Raw genomic sequence first — 26,920 nt, forward strand, 5'->3', positions numbered from 1 at the left:
AACTGTCCTGACACTTCTAGATACATCCATTTTTGTAAAAAAAAAAAAAAAACGACGCTTCTCACAGCCTGTGAATTGGGAACAATGGGCAAGATGTATTAAGCCCGGTCAACTCCTGTCATTTTTTAAACACAGCTGATTGGCTAGTGCGTTATGATCTTCTAACTTTATCACTGCTTTAGCTCTTTACCAGGCTTAATATATCTGCTCTACTGTGAGGTGTGCAAAGGGGGTGGTGTCTGTCCTAAAATATCTGGAGTTTCACCCAAAAGTCTGCATTTTGGGAACAATCTGATCACGGAGTAGGGCAGTGCTTATTGTGTCCTGATTCCAGTGGCATAACTAGATATTTGTAGGTCCCATAGCAAAAGTTTGTAAGGGCCCCTATGTGAACATAATGGTGAAAAATGTATATTGCACACGTTACTTTGACAGGCAAGACCGGCCCCTCCCAGCTCTGACGGGCCAGTGGAGGTCCTGGTCTGACCCCCCCCCCCCCCCCTTCCCCCTCTGTCCCTCCTGGGCGGCAGCACACACTTCTACAGCATGTGCTGACAGCAGGCTCAGCATGAGCGTCTTACTGACAGCGTGAGCGCTCATGCTGAGCCTGCTGTCAGAGTTTTTAGAGGGTTTTTTTTCCACCCCCCTCTAAACATTTTGCGGGTATGACCTAAGCGTGCAGGTGGACGCACCTCCCACATTAGGCCATGCCCCCAACATTTTACCAGGGCCCGGCATACCTCTCAGCTGCTCTGATCGTCAGATACAACACTAGGAAGCAGTGACATTACATAGATGGAGTCAGGAGAAAGGATGTGCCAAACATGCCGCATTCAAGGGGAGATGTATCAGACTTTTGAAAGAAATGAAGTGGAGAAGTTGTCCATAGCAAATGCTTGTAATTGTTATTTTATAGACTGTGCTAAATAAATAATAGCATGAAGCTGATTGGTTGGTATCGGCACCTTCTCCACTTCTCTCTATTAAAGGTGTGATTCGTCTTCCCCTGAGGTATGCGGCATGTTACATATCTCTGTATCTCATGACTTGTTAATGTCACTTTTTGTATCTTATGAGATGACAAGTTTCTAGTGATGATGATGATGTGCTGCATTTTCATAAATATTCCTTCAGCGCACATCAATTTCTGCCTCACAATGTGAAGAGTCATTCATTTGCTAGTGTACATACAGCAGTTCCACAGTTTCAGGAAACCATCCATTTACTGTTAATTATAAGAATAATGAATCCCTTGAAAAGTCACGTTCTTCTATGCTTGGGCTGTACAACTGTAATATTATTAATAATACTGGATTATTACATAGGTAAAGAGACCACTTCAGACCAGATTCAGTTATGAGACCCGACCCCTGTATTCCCTTTACCAGACTGTTGGCATGGGAATAAGTCTAAAGAGCATTATGGGATGGCTTCTGAATGTACACAATGCGGTTCTGGCTCCAAGTTCCTAGACAGCGACCGCTTCACATTCTCACATCCAGTGGTGTAGCTAGGTGCCACGGTGCCCAGAGCAAGGGCATGTTTCGCGCGCCCCCCATTTTTGTAGTAGGTGGGGCTCTTGTGCGGCGAAAAGGGGGCGCAGCCTAACCTTATACCACACACCGTAATGCCCATTACACATAAATCCACATGCCGTAATGCCAATTACACATAAGGCCACACATGATGCCCATTACATACTATATAACAAACTGTAATGCCAATTACATATTATATAACAAACCGTAATGCCCATTACATACTGTATAACGAACCGTAATGCTCATTACACATTTGACACATAAGTACCACTTGCCAAGTACCTACATGCTCATTGCTAGGGGCTTCATGCTCGATGCCAAGGGGCTTCATGCTCGTTGCCAAGGGGGACTGACCTTGCTCGTTGCCAAGGGGGACTGACCTTGCTCATTGCCAAGGGGGACTGACCTTGCTCGTTGCCAAGGGGGACTGACCTTGCTCATTGCCAAGGGGGACTGATCTTGCTCGTTGTCAAGGGGACTAACCTTGCTCGTTGCCAAGGGGACTGACCTTGCTCTTTGCCAGGGCTGGTGCCAGGTTTGTCAGCACCCTAGGCAAACTGAATGCCCCCCCCCCCCTCCCAAGTCCCCACATTCATACACATAAATACCAGGCAACAGCATGAGGCTATTCGCTGGGCGGTAGCAGAAGGCAGCTAGCGAGCGGGCGGGCGACAGCAGGACTCATGAGGCTAGCTGCTGCGTTGTAGCAGGAGGAAACTAGCATGTGGGTGGGTGGATGTGCGGGCAGCAGGAGTAAGCTAGCGTGAGGGCGGGTGGTGCTGGCTGGCAGGAGTAAGCTAGCGGGTTAGTGGTCGGCATCTTGGGCGGCAGGAGGAGGAAGCTAGCCGGTGGGTTCAGCGGGCGGGCGCCAGCAGGAGGAAGCTAGCGGGTTGCTCGGTGCACTCTCTCTGACGCCGGGCACAGCAGACGAGCAGGGCGGGAGAGCCGGTGGCAGAGAGCACAGCTCCGATGCCCGATGACATTCCGGCGCCTGGAGCTTGTGCTCCGCCCTAGCTACGCCTCTGCTCACATCTAAAAAAGCTAAATGCTTTCACTATAGATAATGGTCAAATAGGGCTAATGAATGCTAAATCACCTACATAACAACATCATATTGTGGCACTGTGGCTATAGCCTAATAAGGCAAACTTTAGGTCGCTACCTAGAATTTACAAATAAGTCTCCCTCTTGTATCACATACAGTATACTAATATTCCAACCTTATTGAATAACCGTGTCCCAAAGTGCTGCAAATAAATAAAGTAAAATCAAGGGCTTTACAAAAAATGTTACAACCATATCAGTTATTCAGTTAGTTAACACAAATCATTTCTTCATAATGTTTGGCCGTAAATCTTTTAAAACTGAAATGTAATGGTTAAAGCTGATTCCTCACCGTGGGAATGACACAGTGATGGATTTCTGCTGTATTGCGAAGCATATTTTGCATGTTTTGCGTTGTGCGTGTAACAACACCAAGCGTACCGCCGCTGTGACATACGCCACCTTTAAAACAAATAAGTTCAGGAAGTATATTTATGCAGTGGAGGCGCCAGGTGCCCCTCAGTCGGGTGCTATCCATGGAGGGCGCATGATCAATGCAATCGCTCAGACGTCTTCCGCTCGGAAGACATCGCCTCCCTCAGCGGTAGCAACCTCCCTGGACCCACTTACAGCAATGTGCGCTGGTCTGGAGAATGAGGCTGCATCTGCCAGCTGACATGTAAGGGGAGGGTGCATGGCTCCGGCCCCTGCTGAGCCCCTTCAAGAAGCCTGGGTAATTAATACCCAATCCCCCCCCCCCCTTCCCTCTGCACAGCTGAGTACATGGTAAGCATACCAGATAGGAAGCGGGTGCAACCCAAGAAGCGTGCAAATCTACATTCTGGTGCAGCAAGCATTCGATTTCTGTCCATCGCTGCATCCGCGCCATATCAATATATTCTACATTCGCCAGATGACTCTTTTAGGCACCTATGGTTATGTTCTATAAAGAACCTGTATTGGGCGTATACAGGGCATAAAGTGGTCATGCAGAGGTGGGGGAACTCATTTCTGTATGCTACCTAATTACACCCCCTCCGCTTCTCCAATTAGGCAGAGACAGGGCCAGTGGTAGGGTTTTTGGCATCCCCCTGCAAACTAGAATGCTTTTCTGTGAGAATTACTATGCTGGGAGAATGTGGAGGTTAAAATGTTCTACCTCACCATTAGAGGTGGTGGAACTCAGTTCCACCCCGTTCCCCCTCACTTTAACCCCTGGGCGTATACCTTACATTTTCACTCTGCATCAGTATCCCCTGCTAATACACATGTACGGTCTCTTCGCTGCTTTGGGTTGGAAGGACAGCGTTTCACACTACAGACCAGGTGTTCAGTACTATAGTCAGCTCATGGCTCATAGTAACATTTCTAGAATGTATTTTTACAGCAGGTTGTTCATTTTCAGTGTGACCATTCTGTAGCATAGGCTTCTGTCCAGTATGAGAACATAATGTGCCAGCAGTGTCATGAGATGGCTTTGTGCTACATTCCAGATCCTGTGCTAGACGGCTATGCCAGCGAGAAAGCAGAGCCAGTGACTACTGTCCAGGAGAGGAGAAGCGCAGATAATCCCCCAGTACACAAAACAGTACTAGACAACACAAGAAGAGAGATCTCCTCGTCGCATTACCCGGGAGATTTGTCAATGGACGAAGTAGGGATACCACTGCGGGTAAGGCACCAGGGACTGCGTTTGGGTCTGTCCGTGGGGTTTGTACATACAGTATGTGTATGGTATCTTTGAAAGCAGTGAACGTGTTATGGTAATTGAGCTTAATATGTGGTCTGACTGGTGTTATTTTAGCACCAGTGATTCACCAGCCTACAGTCCGTCAGCAGTGGCTTCAATTACAAGTATAACCGTTTTGTATTTAAAAAACAAGTCACTCCTACTCCTTTCTGACCGCAGGAATAACGCTGATTGTTGCCGGGTTAAGGTGTGATGTGAAAGTTCCAAACTGAATAACTCAACCAACCCGGGTTACAAGAATGGTTAAACCCGGATTGCCCTGTGTATAATGGTTAACTCGGGTTTAGTGTGAAAGGGTCGGACCTGGGATTAAAATCTCGGGTCCGACCCGGTTTTGCGATCTGAAAGCAGTTTCAGTCATTTCACCCATCCCTTCCCCTGCAATCACAACTTTTATATTCTGTTTTCCTTTCTGATGAGCTGAATCTTTGCATTTATACTTGCAACAGTTTTTAGTAGCGTTTTCTATTTGTATAACTAGGTGTATATTTTAGGTTTAGTTGTGCTTTGATTACACAATTTCTGCAATGTATAATCCCATTTATTTCTTTTGAAGAACACAGAAAGATCAAAGGATTGGTACAAAACCATGTTCAAGCAAATTCACCGCCTGAATAGAGGTAATGATGATTATTTTCTCTATTGCTTCATTTTCCCTATTCTATCCCTGAAAAAAATAATTAACATTAAAAAACAAACTATCTAGCACTTTAACAATTTCTCTATTCATATTGAAACTTGTTTAAAGCTTTACATACATCATGTTTTTATTTTTTGCTTACGATGCATCTTTCTATACAGTGCAAGCACTACTGTAGGAACAATGCACTACATTAAGGTTGCGTTACTCATATATTAACTATTCTGCAGCTGTAATACCAATCAGGATAGCAAATAATGCAAATATAACTCTTATATAAGCTTATAAAAAGACGACGGACAAGGGCACAAGTATTATTTATTTATGTATTATTTATAGCACACACATATTCCGCAGTGCTGTACAGAGAATATTTGTACATTCACATCATTCCCTGCCCCAGTGGAGCTTACAATCTATATTCCCTACCACATGTACATGCACACACAGACATTCTAGGGTTAATTTGTTGGGAGCCAATTAGCCTACCAGTATATTTATGGATTGTGGGAGGAAACCGGAGTACCCGGGAATAAACCCACGCAAACACAGGGAGAATATACAAACTCCGCACAGTTAGGGCCATGGTGGGAATTGAACCCATGACCTCAGCGCAGTGAGGCAGTAATGCTAACCATTACACCGTCCGTGTTTTATAAAAAAAAAATTAGCAGAAAAAGTGCCCGATTCAAAGTTGATCACTGCTGTGCGAATTTGCCATCCGTTAGATTATCAATTGACTGTGCATGCATAGGATTGTAGCGCCCATGCTCAAGCAAAAATAGAGAGGATTTTTTTTTTTTGCAAAACCCTCATTTGACTGACCGGAAGTAACCGTTTGGGGGTGGCAACCTGATGTTTTTTGGGAGTGTCTGAAAAACGCCAGTGTGCCCAGGCACTTTAAGGGAGGGAGTCCGACATCAGCTCCAGATGCGATCAGCCTGTCTCTGTTACAGAGCTGTGGAAGGGTCAGAGTTACTCACATTTACTCAGACTGGAAAAATAATTTGATGGTTGGTGAATTGCGTATGGATGTGTGACAGGATACCGGATAGCCATATATTCGCAATTCACTTGCAGGTTTTCTTTCTGTCTGGGTGATGGCTAACTACTCGCAGTCATCTGCAATTTTGCAAATGAGCTATCACATCTGAATCAAGTCCTCAGTCTTTACTCCTGCGGTTTTCATCCCCAGTTTTGCAGAGACAGAGATAGAGCAACCTGTAACAAAATCAGAAGTGCACCTGGTTCATTTAAATCCAGTGTCCGAAACCACATAAGAAGTGGCTGCTTTGTTAAGCACTACTTAGTAAACTTACCCCTGAGAGTTATAAAGTGGAAGGAGCAGGATCTCCCAACAGCACAGACTAGTCATAAACTGTAGCGCAGGGCTGGGCAATTGCGGCCCTCCAGATGTTGATGAACTACACATCCCAGGATGCTTTGCATTAGTTTTGCTATGTGGCCATGCTGAAACTGATGCAAGGCATGCTGGGATGTGTAGTTCATCAACATCTGGAGGGCTGCAATTGCCCAGCCCTGCTGTAGCGGGAGGTTTTTCAATGTGAAACACACTTGTATATTAAATGAAGTTCAAATATGCAACTTGATTTTAATAGCTGTCGGCTGTCATGAATTATCAATCTCTACATATTACTGGCCCGGCTAATTATTTCAGTCATTACCAAACTAATTGTCATTTAATACTTTCTGGTTGCTGTTAAACTGTTTACAGTCTGCAGGCACTAATCCATTAAATGATCATTTGTTCTCTTATCTTAATAAATCACAGTTGGGTTTTTCGCTGCAGAAGTCTGACATTATTCATTTGAAGTCTTTATTTGTGCGCAATTAAATACCGTCCTGTGATAAATTGGTGTGCGGATGTCAGACTGCCATGTCTTTATAATCCACACAAGCCGTGGTACACAGCATACCCCATGGGATCTTTTAGAAGCATTGTTTTTATTTAACTTTTTTTATTTTTTTGTAATATTCTGTCCTTTTATATATGCAAATTGTACATTTTATTTTATAAACACACATGTATATGTATTCTGAGTGGCGAAATTATTATGACCACCGGGTTAGTACTTTTGGGGGGTTATTCGGAACAGATTGCTGTTGAACGACTACTCATGCATATGGATTGTAGGGTGCATGCGCGAGACCAAGCCGCAATGGAAAATCGGCAATAAATTTTTTTTTAACAATGCGCTGGCAACTTGACTGACAGGAAGCCGGAGTTTGGGAGTGGTAACCAGGCGCTTTTTGGGAGTGTCAGAAAAACGCAGGTATGCCCTGGTGTTTTAAGAAATTTTGTGTGATGTTAGCTCCGGCCCTGATCAGCCTGTCTCGGGGCCAGAGTTGCGCACACTTGCACCGACTGGGAAAATAATTAAATGGTGAGTGAGTTGCGAATGGATTTGCAGATCAGTGATGCATTCGCAAGCCACTCGCACACTTACACGGGGCGGGATTTAAAGCTGTCTGCACGGTGACTATCTGTTTGCAGTCCTCTGACAATAATTCACACAGCGGCAATCAGGTCTGAATCAGGTATTTGGGCGGGATGTTATAACATCCGCGGCCCCCCTTCGCCGGACATCGCATTTTTAATAACGGCATATGCTATAACATATGCCGTTATTCATGCAAGGGACAGCTCTTGCGGTAAGAGCTGTCCCTTGCGATGCGGTGCCGGCACTGGACTTCCGGGTCTGTGACCCGGGAGTCCATCTGCGCATGCGCAGACCCCGGCGCCGGCCGCAGGGCACGCTGGGAGGGATCCGTGACGGATCCCTCAAACAGCGCTGCGGTAAGAAGCCCATAGGCTTCTGCAGGGATTCGCCAGCTTTAGCTGGCGATTCCCTCCGCAGCGCTGACACTGCGGAGGCGCCATATAGCATATAGAAATGCGGTAGAAACCCCGAAAACGGGGTTTTTACCGCATTTCTGCTATATAGCATCCCGCCCTTTGTCTTAACAGTTACTGCCCTCAAACAATTCACTACCGTGCTGGTCTCTCCCACATCTTATGCCTCTAAAATAAAGCATTCCACTGTATTTTGGTGCCCCCTGGTGGTAAGTTTAATTTATTGAATGTGTATAACATTTATGTAAATTCTATATTATTTCTGAACATTTTCTTATATAGCGCACACATATTACGCAGCGCTTTACAGTGAATAGTTGAACATTCACATCAGTCCCTGCCCCAGTGGAGCTTACAATCTATATTCCCTACCACATGTGCACCCGGAGGAAACCCACGCAAGCAGGGGGAGAATATACAAACTCTGCACAGTTGGAGCCATGGTGGGAATTGAACACCGTAAAAGTACTGCGTCCTCTTGCTTCGCTCGCCATGCTTTTGGCACACTATTATATTCTCACTGTATGCACATTTGGGTAGTGAAGTATGAAAAAACACCATTCTGCCCCACCTGCAGTGAACATAGTTTTGTCCATTTTCCAAACAAATTTGTAGGTACTTGTTTCCTAGCACGGCGCCCGCGATTTTCATTGTATTGATCGGGTCGGAAAAATCGTGTCGATCGCATCGCATGCCAACCAAATCGCATGCGATGCGATTGACCCGATTTTTACACTGGAATCAATGTAAAATGGTCCCTGAGACCCGATTTTACTTTGATTTCAATGTAAAAAGCCCCAAAAAACCCCATTTCAATAGCATACCCCCCCATTGTTAATGCCACCCCACTATTGACGCCAACCCAAAGTGTGGCGAGCGCAGCGGTACGCGTCCTCCGACCTTTTCATACCCCACTATCCACGTAGGCGTGGAGTTGATTCTATAAAGTGTGGCGAGCCTTGGGGGTATGAAAAGGTTGGAGGACGCGTACCGCCGCCTCCTCGCGGGCTCGCTGTGCTCGCCACGCTTCGGGTTGACATCAATAGTGGGGTGGCGTTAATAATGGGGGGGGCAGCAACCATACTTTATCACCATATTCAATGAGAAATTGGCCATATTGGGCCATTTTCCATTGTCCCCATGTAAAATCGCGTTGATCGCACCAACCCGCATCAACCCGATTTTGACTGTAGAAATAATTTAACATTATTCTCTATGGGAAAATCGCATTGATCGCGTCGGTCGCATCGCGGCCCATTATAATGGGCCGCGATGGACGCGATCAACATGATTTTCTGTTTCACCGGCAAATTAACTGCTGAGTGACAGAAAATCGGGTCCATTGCGTTGATTGCATGCCTTAAGTACCTTCAACTTAAGGCATACAATCAACGAGACGGGCGCCGTGCTAGGAAACAAGTACCAATTTGTACTGCAATCAGATCAGAATAAGGGCCATTGTGTATGTGCACAGTTTCCCCTGGCATGGCTCAATGTACTCGTCATGCTTCAGGTATGGTCCCTTGCTAGCGCACACTATTATATTCCCACTCTATGTCCGCTTGGATAGTAGAGTAGGAACCAAGTAGACCGGCACCAAAAATCCTGCGTCGACCTTGCTTCTGTCAACCAGATTCCCGTCGATGCTTGCCTCCCATCGATCCAGCGTCACTGTCTATGTAAACACGGTCAATCACATATAGACATCTAACTAGACACCATCAACCTCTAGTGGTCGACCATGGTATTGTAGACCTCAGCCCCGTCGATCCACCATCCGGATACCAATGCAGCCACCAAGCCTGCAGAGCTGGGAATAAAATACAGAACCCAAACCTATGTGATGTCATGCAATACAGGGAGGGCTTGTGAAGCCCTTCACTCTGCTGCCTTTGGAATACCCAGTAACCGACTTAGGGAGAATAAAGACGTTCTCCCCGGTGGCAAAGGCAGGCAGGGCTGCAGGAGAGAGAGGTGAGGCCCAGAAGGATTTGTATTGGGGCTTTGAAAGAGAGATCTAAATACATTTTCCTGTCAATGCCGTCAGTCTGCTGTGGGCCTGTTTTCACTAGGGGGCCTGGATCTGCAGCTTCACATGTCCCAGTGTTAATCCAGCCCTGGCAACTCAGATGCACATTTTGTACTGTGACGGACTCTCAAATGGTAAAGAATCTTTCGGAGAATGTGTATGTGTGTATTGGGTGGTAATGGGTCGGGAACTGGAATCCCTGCCCTAATTGTGCACTGGATGGTTTTATTATATTGTTTATTCATAGCTGCATAACATTAATTTGATCAAATCTGTAGGTTTGAATGTACCATTTGCTTGAAGAAATAATATGTTAAGAGAGAACCTACCTACAGTATTCTTAAATAAAATGCACTGTTCTTCCAATCCAGTGACTTCCCCAAATATACAGTAGCAGCCAAGTACGTTAGCTGTATCTAACCCTGACTTTGTTCCCATTTGTATAAGTGGTCGTGAACTGAGTGCCAGGATCCTAAAAGAACTCAATGATCCCAAATCCTAGTTGTTCTGTAGCGGAACAATTGCATTATCATGTAGCACGCACCTAGACGTGTTTCTGTACTTTATTTGTAAAACTTTCCGTTTTCTGTTATTTTCCATTCTTGCTGCACCCTATTAGACTCTCCTGTTGAAAACCCTTATTCCCCAACTTACATATTTCCTGAGCTACCTGATGTCCAGCCTAAGACTGCAGGTAACCATGGGCTTGGCGTGAGATGTGCACATGTGCTTTTAACCTGTAACCAAACTGTCCTATTTAATCTCTATGAATCTATGAGATCTAGAAATAATGCTTTATACCTGCTAACATATTAATAATAATTTATTAAGTCTGGCCCTAACACTATCAAGAAAGCAGTCAGTTAAAACATATTAAAGCCACTGTAAACAGCACGTATTTAACTACAACTCTCAGCATTCTCAGTGCTGTTTGCAGAGAGCATGCTGGGAGCTTTAGTTTAGCCACAGGCAATAAGTGAAGGGTTACATAATTATATGTCAGAAATATGCCGCAGACACATGTGGATATGCTGAACGCCCAGTGCTTTTCTCTGCTGCTTTTCTCTGCTGCAGAATTCAATCCTTATACTCCCACCTACAAGTTTCCTGTATCCACTCCTAGTCCTTGCTCGGAAGGTAATTGGAAAGACCAAGATGATATTTTGTGCACTCAGTATGCTTTCGGATCTCTTACCTCCTAATTGTATAAGCTTGAAGTGTGCGCTGTACTACTGTGGCACAGAATTTGACCCTGGACATGGATTTGCAGTGGTGTTCTTGCTTTTGTGTGGTGTGGACTAACAATGCCTCAAAATAGGCCAAAACTATTAACTCTGTAGAGGCCTAATTGCGATGCAAATGTTACAATATCCCTACAGTCAAGCAGTCATAGTTGTTTCTATAATAATATATTTATATTTGTGCCCCTTGCAACTTGGTTTGTCCTGGTGCACAGTTACTTTTTTTTGTGATTATTTCACTACAGGCCCAAAATGCCAACAAAAGGACATTAGCTATAAGGACTTTGTCTCCCTCTGCTGGCCAGCAGGCAGATGACAGCATACCTCATTATAGGCTGCTTCAAACATCATAATGTTGGAAAATCCCAGCGCAAATAGTTGATCAATCTGAGACTTGGGTATTGGCGATATGAGGCAGGACTTTATAGATTAATTTATCACAGAGAAAGAGTCCCTTTCCACTTCTGGTGTGTACAGTGACCTCACACATGTTTTACTGTAGTTACACACGGTCTCTTCTATTCAAGGCATTATCCAATGTTTGCAGTATTGGCCATCTTTACTATTGGCCATTTTAACTATTCATGCCTTCATTTTGAAAACTTGCTTTAGCCCTTTGAGTGCCAACATCTCTGAGGGATGCGTAAAGTATCCGCTAAAAATGCCAACATCTCCGTGAGAGGTGCACAAAATAGGAGTGCCAACAGCTCTGTGAGAGATATGCGAAAGATCGGCTAAAAATGCCAGCGTCGCTCACATTTATTATATAAATACAAATTAAAAATGTTTGCTTGGCAATTTTCAAACCAATTTTGACACATTAACTTGGCACCAAGACCAAGTTATTTGATGCACCTGGCACAGCAAGGCGTCTCTGGGGAGAAATGAAAGTGCTGGCAACTATGCTTGCTATAGCAAAACATCAATTTTGTAAAATAGCGCCTGTTCTATGAAAAAATTTTGGTACAGTACACTTAATAAAAAAAAAAAAATCTAACCATAAACTACTAATAAGTATTAACTAACTAGAACTGAAGCAGTAATTAATTCATACAAATGCGCAGGGCATGGGGCTTGCAGGAATTGGATGCTACATAAGCCCCCATTGCTTGCTTGATTTTGCACTGCGCATGCTCCAAGAGTGTGATTCAAATTTTGTATGGAAAATCCAATGCTTAACGTATAAATCCGATGGTTTGGGGTCTGCAGAAGTGCAGAACAGGTCCTCGACAGTCCCTCCTTAGCCACAACAGCAAGAGCTGGAGTGGTGATCATGACGATTGTACAAAACTAGTGAGTGTTACCCCCTGTTTTGTAGGTGTGATGAGCTCAGGGTCTGCATCATCAGACACAGACTTCCGGGACCCAGGAGAGGGGTGCCGATGGCCAAGCTTTGCTTTACTCAGATGGCAAAAAAGGGGGTGTTTTCAGGTTTTGTGAGCTCAATATTACTCAGATGGGTCAAGTGTTGTGACCAGCAGTGGCTCCTACCTTTGCGGAGGAGAGAGGCTGCCATGATGCGCCCCCTCCGCTGTTCTCCTGGTCCCGATCCCCGCCGTTCCCGTTCACCGGTCTTGGTTCCCAGCACAGGGCTCAGGGTCCAGCGCATGCGCAGTATTGTCCTTGTACTGCACATGCGCAAGACCCGGGTTTTATGAGCTGCCGGAGGGGACACTGCTAGTCACTGTGAAGACAAAGCGGTCACACAGACTGCATTTGACTTCACTTTTAGGCAGAGAACAGTGGCGGATTTTGGTTAAAAAAAACGCCACTGTTGCAGTGATGAATTGATACTAAATCTTTGGATCTTTTGCAGCACTGGGATAGCTGATGCTGGCTGGAGGCGACAATCTCCTACAGAACCTCCTGCAGCATTGGAATATTTTTGGTGCAGTATTGTACGGGGGGTGGGGTGGGAGGACCACATTATTTAAAAAAATATGTGGGGGGGGGGGGGTAGGTTGAAGTTTTGCCTAGGATGCTGAGAAGCCTTGCACCAGCCCTGCCTACATGGAATTGCTGCACCCCTTCACCACTGTACCATCAACTGGAAGAGGGGGGCGATGATGCGATGAGCTTTTCATTGCATCATCGTAGCTCCACTCCGGCAATGTAGGCATTGTCAAGCGGTGGCACAGCAACAGTGACATAATCCGGTAGGTAGGCAGGTGTGATATAGGTACATGCACAAAATGACAGCAATAACTGGATAGTACTGTAAATAAGTCCAAATTACAAAAACTAAAAGAGAACTAATGAATCAGTGTAATACCATACCACCCAACATTTAGAAGTGGAGGACCAGTACATGGGCTATGAGAAAGGGGTGTGGCCTCGCAGGAATGCAATAGGTGCCATAGGAATCTATCATCCACCGTAGAGGTGCTAGTGCTGTCATGCTATTTTTTTTTTTATTGCGTTTAAGGTATGAGCAAATAGTGGATGCAGCCATTAAAAAAAATACAAGGCAAGTATGGCTTTCTCCAGGATGCCATGTAAAACCATGTGCTCATCTACAAAGCATATGGCGCTTCTCCTTCTTTCATCTCATCTGTAATCACTATATAACCTTGATTACTGAATCGCTCGTGCCCAGATACCGCTGTACTATATTTTCATTCACACTGTGCAAATATGATACAGTTTTTATTCCTGGGTCTTTGGTGCTGTAGTATTTGAGTGCATATAAAATGCTATTAGTTTTAGGTGATCACCTACTTCTTTATGGGGTTGGCTACCTCTTTGTTCCTCCTAGCTAGCCCACAGAGATTACTTTGGTGTGTATTGCTGGTTGCTTCAGTTATCTCTTTCCTTGTAGTTGTGTAATATCTTTGCTATGTTATTTTCCAGCAGACGGAGTATGCCTAATGTTATGTTCCACACAATCTGATAAATGTCTTCATCGTGTTCTGTGAGATGAAAGCCAGGCGTTTGATAGCACGCCGTATTATGTTTAGTAATATTATCTTGCAGGCATAGTGATAACATTTTCCGGCAAGGCCTAATATAAATGCCTACGTTCTTACTGAGCGAGGTTTCGGAAGAGTGAGTCAGCCCTCAGAAAGAAGATGGTTCCCCCTGAAAATGTGGGAAACTAACACTCCTTCGCGCTGCTTGGCACATTTACAGGAATGTACCAGGTTCTACAGATGAAAAGCCTGCTGACTGAAATGTTATTTATAGGCTCGTAACCTTATGCATGCACTGCACCAATGGTAGTTCGGCCTCTGTCCCTATTGGTGAGACTTATTTTGTCATTTTTGTCTCTCTTGTTTATTTTTAGATGATGATTCAGATTCATATCCAAACTATGGCCGACATTCATACATCGAAGATGGTAAGTTTTAGTTTTTTATTCTTCTTTTAAAACATTTTAATATTGCAATAGAAGCTGTATTGTCCCAGGTGCCTAAAGGTCCATACACACTGGGCGTTTCTGCCCATCGTGTATGCTGACCGGTGATGAGGAAAATCGCTGGGCTGGAAATCGCTCAGTGCATACACATTGAGCGATTTTTGCCCATTTTAGCAATTTCCCGGGGGGTGGATGACTTTCCATAGCAGGACACTGGAAACGACAGCGCATTGTCAAATTTACAGACGTTTTCCGACATCTGTGGCTGTTAACGATAATTTACGGACTTTCCGTCACTCTACAGTCGGAACATTTGAATTCCAAGTGTCGAGATTCTGTCGTATCAGACGAAAAAATGGCCGTGATTCAGACTGTCAGGACGTTCCGACAGTCAGAATCCCAGATTGAATATCCCCCCCATAGTCAACATTCAACATGCAGCCCAGACGACGACGGGGGTTCTCATTATGCATCGGAATGCACATTGTTAACAATATTGAGTGTACAGACTAGAAGATTTTATTATTTACAGTTTCTTATATAGCAAAGCATATTCCGTTGCGCTTTACAATGTGAACTATATATAGTTACGGATATCATTATCATTCATATTGTTAAGGGTACATCTAGTGTGTATGGGGCTTAATGGACATAAATTTAATAAATTATTTTATTTAGTACGCTCTTAGAGAATAGGGTAGCAATATAATAAAGAAAAACAAAATCATAAAATAGTCATCGGTTCTTAATTGACGAAATGCTGTTTTCCAATAGAATGTTATTGTGTATTACTATACATAAAGCAGCATTGCTTTGATCCCTGATTTCGTCCTGTTTTTACTAGGAAAATCACAAGCTGCAGTACCCCGTTCCAAGAGTGAGATGGACCACGTTGAAATGGAGAAGAATGTGCGCAGGTCTATCACCTTACCGCTTCCAACTCGATCCTCTTCACTCAAGCCAGGTCATGAACGGTAAGGTCTAAAACAGTATTGTTCAGTTATGTCTAAATGATGAATATCTTTGTTCTTTTTTTCCATATCAATCCGTAAATCAGCACTGGCTTAAAATATACCTTTTCTTGCTTGTTTGTCACTCTGTTCAATATTAAGCAGCTAATGTAAGTGAGGGAATAGGACAATTATGTGAGGAATTAGTGAAAATAACAGTCATTTACCATGATCTAACTTTTAGCGGATATCATGAAAATGGGCTTATTGATGGATTAATCACTCCCTCGATTCAACCTATCCTATTGCCAATTCACAAAAATGGGATTCCTGTGGTTATTCATGCCGTCAAAACCGGGGAAAAGTGTAGGCGAAAATGGGGAAATCCGCCCATAACCCAACAAAGCAAAACTAATATTGGAAAACAGTATAGAAGTCTATTAGTGGTCATAAATAAAGTCTTTGTGGTACTTAAATTGTGTCAAAATGACCGTTATGTGCATTTATCTAAATAAGTGGAAAGCTAAAATTAAATTGGGGGTACAATAAAATGTGTATAAGTATATATATGGGGGTCATTATAAGCCTATTTTTTTTTTTAAAAAAGGAAAGAGATGACCGCCACCTCTCATTCAAAAATGGCCATTCACCACCTAACTGTCACAAGTTTGTAAATTGGCAGTTAGGAGCTGTTTAGCTGGAGCACCATTTATCGTTCATAACGAGTGATTGAGAAGAATATCACTCATTGCTAAATCTGCCCCTTACTGTATAACTGAAGGCAGCATCTACTTAATTGTTTTTCAAATACAGTTTACTACTTGTACTGCTGGACATTTAAGCTTCAGTGTAATAGTAATATCTCTTAGCCTGATTGTATTCACTAGAATTCATTACACAGGTTGCTGACTGCAACCAGAGGAAGCTGTACACATGGGAATGTAACATATTGTCATTCTGCCAGTATAGCCTGGGACACATCAGTTGTTCTCATAATGGTCTGCTAAAGGCGCATTTATCCAGGTCAGGCTAAGATCTGTTAGTTTCAGCAATAGGTGGTGACATCTTTCTGTGACACGGGCATTAAAATGTACGTAATATGCTGCAGGCCCTAAATCTCATTCTGGGATTCAGTCTGCTAAGTAAGATTTGAACTCCCAAAATAGCTTTTGGGCAGGCATGTGAAGGGTTAAGTAAGACCGCTCCCAGTCCTCGGATGGCCTGGCCGTTCACCAAAGGGAAGTATCTGGGGAACACAACAAGAAACATCTGCGTATCTGACTGATACAACTGTTTGGTGCTGGGTTCAATATTGATGGTGTCCTTTTGAAAACGGACGATTTGGAGCCTGTTTCTGTTCTGTTATATGCAGCGAGACTGTCGCAAAAGTTGCAATGCATAGGAGGGGGGAACTCGCTCACAATCTCAGGCAGATTTCCTGCCTGGTGATGAAAATGCCTGGACGGGAGGATTAGATTCCCCGGACGCTGCATATTTCTATCCAAAACACGCGTTACCCTGGTAACAGGGAGATTTCACGGTTAATTGCTTTCCTTGTCCTCAGGACTGACTGGGAACCCCCAGACAAGAAGGTCGACACCAGAAAATACAGAGCGGAGCCAAGAAGCATTCATGAGTACCAGCCTGGGAAATCCTCTGCACTCGTCAATGAGAAGATGGTAATGTAATTGAAAAGCAGTCTCTGAGTCTTTTTGTTTCTGCCTAACCTGCATGTACAGGGGGTGGGTTGATGCAGTTTTGCTACTGACGATGAGATCAGAAAACACTAGCAAAACTTAACAACAAACAGCAATGGCAAGGATTGTTCAACTGTAAGTATTACAGCTCTTCTGAGTACGACCTTGCTTTGTTTCCATGTTGATGGCTAAATACTATTGCTTTTGAGTAATTCCTGAGGCAGCACTATAGAACCGCTGCCCTCCAGGACAAATGTGGAGGATAAATAACATTCCACAAGAATTGACCAGCCCTGTAATCTCCGTCTCAGTTACAGCTCTGGATTTAGTTTCTGATATTCAGTGTGTTACCTGCATCATCTTTTGTCTCTCGCTGTATGATGTGCCAGTTATTCGGTCTTTATCATGTGATTTATGTATGTGCGTCTGCGCTAAACAATATCTTTCTTGTGGTTTTTTTTATTTTAAGATTTTGTTGCTTTTAACCAGCGTTTGCTGTAAGAACTTGTAACTAACAAGGTGGAAAGAGAGTGGGTTCTAATTCCTACCAAGGTGGAAGAAGGTGGTTGTAACAACTACCAATGTGGAAAGGGTGTTTGTTATGTCTGTTACTGCTTAACATTAATTGCTTTCCAAGCAGTTAATCTTCCTAATGTTAGCCGCAAATTGACTTCAATTCAATATTAATATAAGATCATTCCAATGTTTGTAATATGGTTTTTATGATCTGGCGCATTGGTATATGCAAGAGTTGTACTGGGAAATCATTGTGCAACAGAAATCATTCACTTGTAAACTCGCACAAGTACATTGGTCTGTATATTACTGCGTCTGTCTTGTTCTGTTCTATAGCTTAAACTTCTACAACATTTTACTATATAAGGTACCGTGTTCCCTGATCCTGTGGATAGCAAAATACCTCCAGTAATGTCTTATTGACACCCTCCTTTTGCCAATGAATTCTTGCAGAACACAACTGTATTTTGGGATAGGATTGGCATAATATCTCTTTGATCGGGGATATGTAGGATTTACACATGTTCTGTGGTTGACTAAAACCAGGCGAAATGCAGGCTTGAAGTTTAGCTAGCCACAGAACCTGTGTAATTCATATGTGTTCTGGATTAAATGGATATAAAGACAATCCTACTTTTAGAGGACTCGTGGGCCGGTCGCACTGGCTGGGCAAACAGCACTATAATTCATAGTAAAATAATGAGCTCAACTCCAAATCTGTGTTTTTAATTTGGGTGGAGCATTTTTATTTACATTGTGTTTCTTTTTGGACAAAATACTAACAATATTAACATTGTTTATAACCTGCTTGTAATATAGAGGTTGTATTTAAATTTGAATTAAGTTCTTTAATGTTTCTGCTGCCATCTAGTGTACATATCACCATATGTTACAGCTCTGATTTATCAATATGTAGGCTGACAGTGGGGGCTCAGTTTGAAATGATTTTAGTGAGTTCTTATTTTACTGCCCTTCTCTGACCACTTGGGTGGGAGGCAGCCACAACCTATCTCAGGATCAAAGTTAAACATTAGTGCCCTTACTCACAGGCCTCAAAATAGAAATACTAGCCTAAGTGTACCCATAATTTGCAGCATAGTTTGTTCCATATACCGGCATTCACTGCAAATATAAACAACCCCCCTTCTCAGTGCTCAGTGCCTTTAACACTGCAGAGTAGCTGACTACAATGTTTTGGAAAAATATAATTGAGTTGGCACTTCTATAAGTCTGAGGCAGAAGTTTCATTTTTCATTATTAGAAAAATAGGTGCAACAAACATTACTAAACTATTGTGAATAGAGAATGAGCTACAGTATCGAGGTGAATCGTTCTCAGTTGCATCGTCTCCGGATATTGTAGTACACAAGGGTAAGCGTTCTTGCAACAGATTATAAAATAAGTATTTAGGTCCACAAATTTCTGTTTATTCTGGTTATTTATACTTTAATCACAAAAAAAAAAGATTTTACATACAGCTGCATAATCTTAAACCTGAGGGGACAGGGTTAGAAATGTAAAATTCCCAAAGTTTATTACAGATCTTTACCTGGGTGCATTTTTGGGGTGTCCCTAAAAGAGTTGTGGTATAGCGGGCTTGACCATGGTATGGTAGACCACCCTTAGTCGACTCGGCTTAGTTAGACGCGTAAAGATAGTCGGCTTCCGCTAGACCGGCAGTAGCGCTAGTTAGACATCAGCGGCTGATGGTCAACGGGACTTTTTCAGGGGTCCCCGGGGACACTGTATATGTGCACAGTGTCCCCTCGCATGGCTCGCTACGCTTGGACCACTATTCTATTCTCACTCTATGTGCAGCCGGCGACTATCTCTACACATTTAACTATGCCGGGTCAAACATACCATGGTTGATCTAAACTCCGTCGACCCAGCATCCGGATACCCCCTAAAACCTGCACTCCATAGAGACCGGTCGTGCAAAGCTATTGTTTTACCGTAATCCCTCCTATATGCTCGAAACGCTACTTACAGTAGGTCACATTACAGCGTTTCTTCATTTCTAATTATAAGTGGTTCTGATGAACGCTATCTTTTTTTATTTATTTATTTATAAATAGTTTTATTTCATGGATTATGCATAGTTAAAAAGTACAATTACGGAATAATTAAAAAGTACAATTGCCGGATACAATAAGAATTGACATTGATGAACGCTATCTAAACTGCAAATTGCATACATCAAAACTTGATCTCGGCACTTATTAGAATCTTTCATTATAAGTGCTGCTAAACTGACAGTTGATTTTGTAACCATGACTACAGGAGTCAGTTAGTGAATCTAGCCTTTCCTTCCTGCAGTTGAAGACATTTTGGGCCTGATTCGCATGTGCAGACCCGATGTGCGGGTCTGCTCATGTGCAAATATAAGCATGTGCCGACCCCCTTATGCAAACGCATAAATCCCGGTGTTTTTAAGGCCAAATCCCGGGATCCCGCCGATCCCGGGATTGGCCACACTAGTACACGTACACATCCCCCTCACATGAAAATGCGGAGATTCGCGAAGTGGGGGCCGGACATTCACTCAAGCAGACGGTGGTGTTTTTACCTGCTCGCTAGGCAGTGAATATACGCTGCTTAGCGAGCGTGTCTGAATCAGGCCCTTTGTTCAGCATTCCAATGTAATAACATTCTACTAGCTTTGGGTGATGTTTAGTATTGCATAAAAAAATAAGAGGATTTCGGAAATAACAAACCATAGTTCACAAAACGTATTGCAAAAAATAAAACCCCTGCGAGTACATGTATGATATACAAACTCCATACAATTGGGGCCGTAATGAGAATGGAACCCATGACCATGAGAGAATGAACTAACTTTCTAATACTACTAAAATAATACAATATTATACTGCCTTCAGTCAGGATCTGGATTTTGGGCCGATCTGCATTAGGTCAACACTCAGTTGACCACTATTTGTCGACATGGGCAATGGGTTGACACAAGCAAAAGTTCTATGGGGTCATGGTCAGTGTTCCCTCTAAGCTGTGCGCACGTGCGCGCGCACACAACTCGACGAGCGTGCGCACAGACATTACAACAGAGCGCACAAAGCAGCAGTGGTCCCTTTTTGCAGTTGTGGACTCAATGTGTGTTTCACCCATTAACTACATTTTGTGCTGTGTTTTAAATGTTTGAATGTTTAATATCAATTTTGAAGTAAAGTTAACACAAATGCTGAACGTCATTTTGCAGTTATATATGTGACGCACAAAAATTAAAATTTCCTTCCAGTTGCACAGCCAAAATCTTTTGCCGCACACAGACTTCGTAAAATTAGAGGGAACATTGGTCATGGTCAATGTGATTTTTTCCCCATCTCATTTTTCTCCTTTTTTTTAAAATGTTTTCGTACTTTACCATTGATGTGGACTACGATTGGGAATGGTTACGTGTGTCGGAAGCATGGCAAGCAGAACGATATTTGGAGTCCACATGCTCTAATCTGCAAGTTGGCACTAAAAAAATGAACAACCCATTTGACCCTTTCATGTATTGAGCATTTCCATTTCGACCTTTTACTTGTGTAATATTTGACCCATGTTCCTTGTGCATGGCAACCTTGTAGGATCACTCTGGAAACTGATGACCTCATTACTTTCAACCCTATGATCCACACATATCTGTATATAATAATGCCACAAGTACACTGTGTTGGTTACTCATCCAAAAGGCATGCATAAACTTAGTCAGGTGTTTCATATATACTGAAGGATCACAAACAGCTTGTTCATAAGTTAATCATGTAAAACAAAGACTTTTCACGGATTTGTAGAACATTCCCACTTTCTAGTTTTGTTAGTAATTACAATAGTGATGGAATAACCCAATATGGTGCTATCAACTCATAACTTTTTAATTTCTGTGAATTTTTATTAGTATATTCCCTCTCTCCCTGTGTTTTATCAGAGGTGCACAGGTGACACCCTGGAGTTATATATGTGAGGTGAATGTCATATAGGATTACTTTGGGGTATAGGGTATCATTGCTGCTTATTACTATTTGCAGAGCAGCCTATCCGGCTGATAGAGGGCCCAAAGGTAAGAGGGGCCCATCCTATCCATTGCCTTTCTTCACTCACATGTTCCTTGGGCCCCACGTGCTTTTACATACATAGTAACATAGTAGTTGAGGTTGAAAACAGAAATACATCCATCAAGTTAAACCTTGTTAGAAGTGCTGCAGAACGGGGTCCTCCTATGCGGATGCCTGGGGATGTATTGCTGACTCCCCCAAAATGATTCCACGAAGCCTCCTTTCCACTTGTTACACCCCTGCTTATCAATACATGTGTGAGTGTTCTGCAGTATGTCCCAATGAATATTTGAAGACACTGTTCATTAGGATACACCTATTAGACAATTCTGAGTATGCTACTATGTTATTGGGCACAGAATATATACTGTACAAGTAATGTTATACATGACCGTCGTATATATGAACTAGTCTGACATCACTAGGCAGGTGAGAGAGAGAGATTTACAGTATGGGGAGAAAGGGGGGGGGGGGGGGGGCAACTAGGGAACTAAGCCAACAAATTCTAACACTTTGTTCTGTGTTGTCTGCATTGCTCCTTATGTGTGACTTCCAGCATGTCTATACTGTTTATACTGTCCCTTTACCCCTTTGTATTTTGGTGTCTTACTGAATTGTCTCTGGTATATTTCTGTCTTTTGTTTCATCCCACTGCCTGACTGTGTTGGGAGCTCTGGTTCTTGCATATCCATGTTCTGTTAGAGATGCAGAATACAGTATGCCTGTGCGCTCACTATAACAGATAATAAATCTCTCCTTTTGGTTTCCAGTCCTGGCAGTGGGAAGGCGTACAGTACTGGGAACATCTGCATCTGTAACAGTCCCTTTTCCGTCTTCTATTTCATAATCTTCTTCTCCTTCTTCCTCCCCATTCCTCTGTCATGAACTCTGTAGACTCGGGACAAAAGTCCAGAAGAGATAGATTTAAAGAATGAACCTTGGTATAAATTCTTTTCGGAATTGGAATTTGGGAAACCGGTAAGTAGGATAGATGTGATATCAGCTACTTTGTGCTTTGCTGTAACCGCACATAATATAGCTATTACTAAGCAGTGTGCCGTGTGCTTTACAACAAAGACCCTGTTCTGGGTTCTAGCATTTTCTATCTATATTTTGTTTATTTTTTTCAATAATATAGTTAACACATTTTATTTGTAATTTAACTTTGTTGCAAAAATTTAAGAATCACAAGACTCGCCCTCTTCTGTATCACTATGGTAATTATCAGTATAATTGTTTGAAGGGGGCAGAGTTAAAAACGCTTTCATGCAACACCCAATTTGTTGTCAAACCATTTACCAGCCCTTTTGTTTCTATCATCCATTTATTGTGTTACCCTAATGTTAATTGGGAAATATAGGACATATTTTTAATGGGCCTTTTAGATGTTTTTTTGTTTGTTTTGTCCTTTATGTCATATACCACCAGTGCGGCGAACACTGTTATTGAACCGTTTGAGTGCCGACGTTGCTGTGAGCGATACTCAAACTATCCGCTGAAAATGACATCATCGCTCACAGCGTCTGGTCTTTTAGTCTAAATAAATACAAATACAGCCAAGTCAATGCATTTAAGTTTAGTTAAATATTGAACCCCCCCCCCAAAAAAAAAAAACAGTTGCTGTGAGCGGCGCTGGCATGTTTACTGGATATTTTGAGGATCTCACAGCAATGTTGGCACTGAAAGGGTTAACAAGTTTACTTGAAACCACGGCATTGCCTACTCTCTTATTGCCTATGAATGCAATCTGTTTTTAAACGTTGCAATATTTATTTTGTTTATTTGAGGGACCAAACGATGTTCCAAACCGACCCACGTACTAACACATCTGACAGGACCAGCCTATCAAATTGGGAAGTTATCCCTTACTACCCTGGGCCAATATCACTAAGTCTGATAAATGTAATTCAGTTGCCATGACAATATATTATATTGTTAAATCGCAGTTTTGGTATTTTGTTGTTGATGTGATAAGTAGAACTTGGGGACCTATGTATGGTACAAAAGGGTTCCCCTTCAAACTGCAGATGTTTGCACTACTGGTAAAAATTGCCATTGTATTGGGAACCTGCTACTATTAAAAGGATGTGCATTAACCTAAATGCATATAATGTTCAGGAAATGGTGTATAAACTTTTTCAGCTCAGGAGTTTGTATTTGGTTTTCTTTAAGATATGCTAAGGATAATATAATATATCAATTTCAAACACTAGAAAAGCTGGCAAATTGTTCATGCAAAAGGAAGTGTTGTACAAGAGAGGAACTATTATAGGCTTTGAAAGTTCATGGGCAATATGTACGTGGCCAGGATGGTTTCATCTTGTATATGACGGTCACTTCAAAATTATAGGCAAACGTGCAGAAATTCCGGAACAGCCTGCACCTTGCCAGGTATTACATGTTGCCCCATATGTCTTAGCACCATAGGTGAAATGTATTAGTACCGTGAGAACTTTATTTTGATCAGACCCAGGATAGTATTGGCTTAGTGGTTTCAATAAACTTTTAATTTGATATTCTGTAGTGCCTTTCTTTTTCTCAAGTTGTCTCATCGAGGCCTCACTGCATCACTAAATGGATCATCTATCTATCTATCTATCTATCTATCTATCTATCTATCTCTTCCTTCTCTCTTTTTCCCCAGCATGTCCACCATGCCTCACTGAATTCTGGATTGTGCCTTTTATCAAAAGGAAACATGCTTCATGTACATAGTTTACCGGCTGCTCAAAGGGGTGCCGGACGCGGTCCTGACAGTCGGGATCCCGACAGTCATTTACCAGACGTCGGGATCCCGACTGTCAAAATGCCGACAGACGGGTGCCTGGCGGCCACCCGCTGTTTTCCCTCGTGGGGGTCCACAACCCCCATAGAGGGAGAATACAATAGGTGGTGAGCGTACCATGCTGTCTGAGTCCGGGCAGCCGACATCGGGCTAATGACTGTCGGGATCCCGAATGTCGGAAACCTTTACCACACCCGCTCAATTAGCTTGATAAATCCCTCCATGGAAATCTTCCATCATCAACTATTTATATAGGTCTAGTGCCCAGGTGTCTAGGAAACACTGCCATCTGTTGGCAGTCAGTGAAACTACATCTTTTTCTCACACATGCACAAACACAGAGGCAAGTGTTTGTGCGTGTTTGTACAAGGTGGCAGACAAGCTTTCGAAGCATTAGCTTTGAGCAGGCTTACTAGTATATAATAAAATTTGGTACTTATGTAATATCTGGGCTCCCGTTTTTCTTATGAGACCGCGTCCCCTCGCGGGGCTCGCTGCGCTCGCCACGGTTCGGGCACGGTGGCTCGCTGCGCTCGCCACACTATATAAAATCAACTCCATGCGTAGTTGGATAGTAGCGATATGAAAAAATGGGGTGCATTTAACATGGGAGCCCAAATAATACATAAGTACCCAAAATTTAACTGCAACAATCCAAGAGTAGTCACCTGCTATTTTATAAGGATATGTAAGTAATTTTTACAGTAATTTCACTTTTTGTCTTGACCTTTTAAGTGAATACAGATCTCTAACCATGCTGTACATGTAAGTACAGTTATACCCCTTTTACAATGAAAGTCCGTGTACAACATGGCTTGAGACCCCTTTTACATTGGCAACACTACTCTGCTGGGTTGGTGATGTCATCAAAGGTGGGTCCTGAGCCAGCGCTTGTAGATGAGATAATTTCCAAGTGCCGACTATTCCGTTAATGTGAATGGGTCCCGGGTTGCATCAGCCCAGTTAATCCATTTGCACTGCACCACCAGCCGAGATGAACCCGCGTTCAATTGTGCATTTCCACTGCACAATATCCCGGGCTGCTGCGTGTTCATGCGCAATAACCTGGAATATTTAGGGCAGTGTAAAAGGGCTATTAGCTACTCCTCTAAAACAACATATTGTTGATAACTCTACAGGAAGTTTCTAAGAAATTTGACTTTTAGCTACAGTTTAAAAAATGCCCAGCTGTTGATAACATGAGCCAAAACATGTATTCCTTTAACATCTACATCTTTCAAGTACTGTACAGTATGTCTATTTTCACGTTGTAATTCTGCCAATACCTACTTTCAGCCCAATCTCACTCTGGATTTGTGGTTTTTGTATGCAGCCCTCTATGGATCAGTCAAAAAAGTCAGAAAAAAATGTGCAAGTCCGGAGATACTGCATGCAGCCTAGCTTAACTTGCTTCATCGATGTAATCATTTCTAAATGCTGCATAAGACTGTTTCATATATATATATAAATATAATCTATCTTTATTACATACTGTGGAAGAACCACATTTTCTGTGCATTGTCCAAAATCACTTCATGTCTTATGTGTTAAATGGAAGAAGCGTGGTTAGCAAGTGTTTTTTTAAATAGGGTTAGTGGTGGGGCTTGTGATAAATTACATAGGAGGTTGAAATGCCTTAGCACCTTTCTACTTATAAGGAGCCACTGCAGAGCATGCTGGTGTACATAAATCGGTGTTCATAATAACAGTGTAGAAAATCACCAATGACAACCTTACAGATTTTCCCTCCTGGATTGTCGCAAAGCTCTCTGGTGAAGCACGCAAACATGCACATTCTCTAATCTAGACTTGTGGAAATGCTTTTGGTTTAGACGGTTTCTATTATACTGTGTTTGGGGCCTAGAGGTCAAGTTGAAGTTACAACTGTGTACAATAAACACTGGAAACAAGCATCTAAACTCACGGCCCAATCTCACTCCAGACTCACTGATTTTGTAAGCAGACCTATGGGGCTCCACACAAAAATCTGCATGTCCAGCAGTACCATAAGTTCATCATATAGCCACATTTACTATCGGGGCAAGTACATCACCCCTAATTATATTGACCCCTTTGTGTCAGTAGGTCAAGTCCTTTCTGCAATAAATACAATATAATGGGCCTGATACCCATATAGGCAGCCATTTTGTTGGATGAGAATGTGACCTACTAATGAATTAGGACATAGTGCCTCAGACATAGTGGCATTTATCAGTGGTGTAACTGGTTCCTAATGGTTGGCTGATTATCATTCTTATGGCTTTCAAAATGGCTGCTGGACTCAGTCAACGCTCACCAATGAATGTTTTAATAAATATTTTAAGATGGCAGTTTCATTGTACTTGTCAACTATTGTGTAAGACTGTTAGTAATCTTTGTATTACATGGCTGAACCTTTGTCTCATTGTCCTACATTGCCATCATGGAATCTCAGATATT

The 26,920-nt window shown here is 42.7% G+C and overlaps 1 protein-coding gene across 36 annotated transcripts in view; it reads left to right on the forward strand.

Moving 5' to 3' along the window:
* Positions 1-26,920, forward strand: part of SORBS1 (sorbin and SH3 domain containing 1) — a 316,704-nt gene that overhangs the window by 221,660 nt on the left and 68,124 nt on the right. For 33 of the 36 annotated variants that reach the window (XM_083148896.1, XM_083148907.1, XM_083148902.1 and 30 more), the window contains 6 exons: positions 4,079-4,257; positions 4,892-4,955; positions 14,404-14,457; positions 15,320-15,449; positions 16,990-17,104; positions 22,591-22,674. In XM_083148896.1, the coding sequence (XP_083005022.1) occupies positions 4,079-4,257; positions 4,892-4,955; positions 14,404-14,457; positions 15,320-15,449; positions 16,990-17,104; positions 22,591-22,674 (626 nt within the window). The remainder of the gene's footprint in view (positions 1-4,078; positions 4,258-4,891; positions 4,956-14,403; positions 14,458-15,319; positions 15,450-16,989; positions 17,105-22,590; positions 22,675-26,920) is intronic. The other 3 variants (XM_083148905.1, XM_083148913.1, XM_083148908.1) reach the window with 1 other exon arrangement.

This window comes from Crinia signifera, chromosome 6, assembly GCF_055691185.1.
Source record: "Crinia signifera chromosome 6, ASM5569118v1, whole genome shotgun sequence".
NCBI classification, from domain to species: Eukaryota; Metazoa; Chordata; class Amphibia; order Anura; family Myobatrachidae; genus Crinia; species Crinia signifera.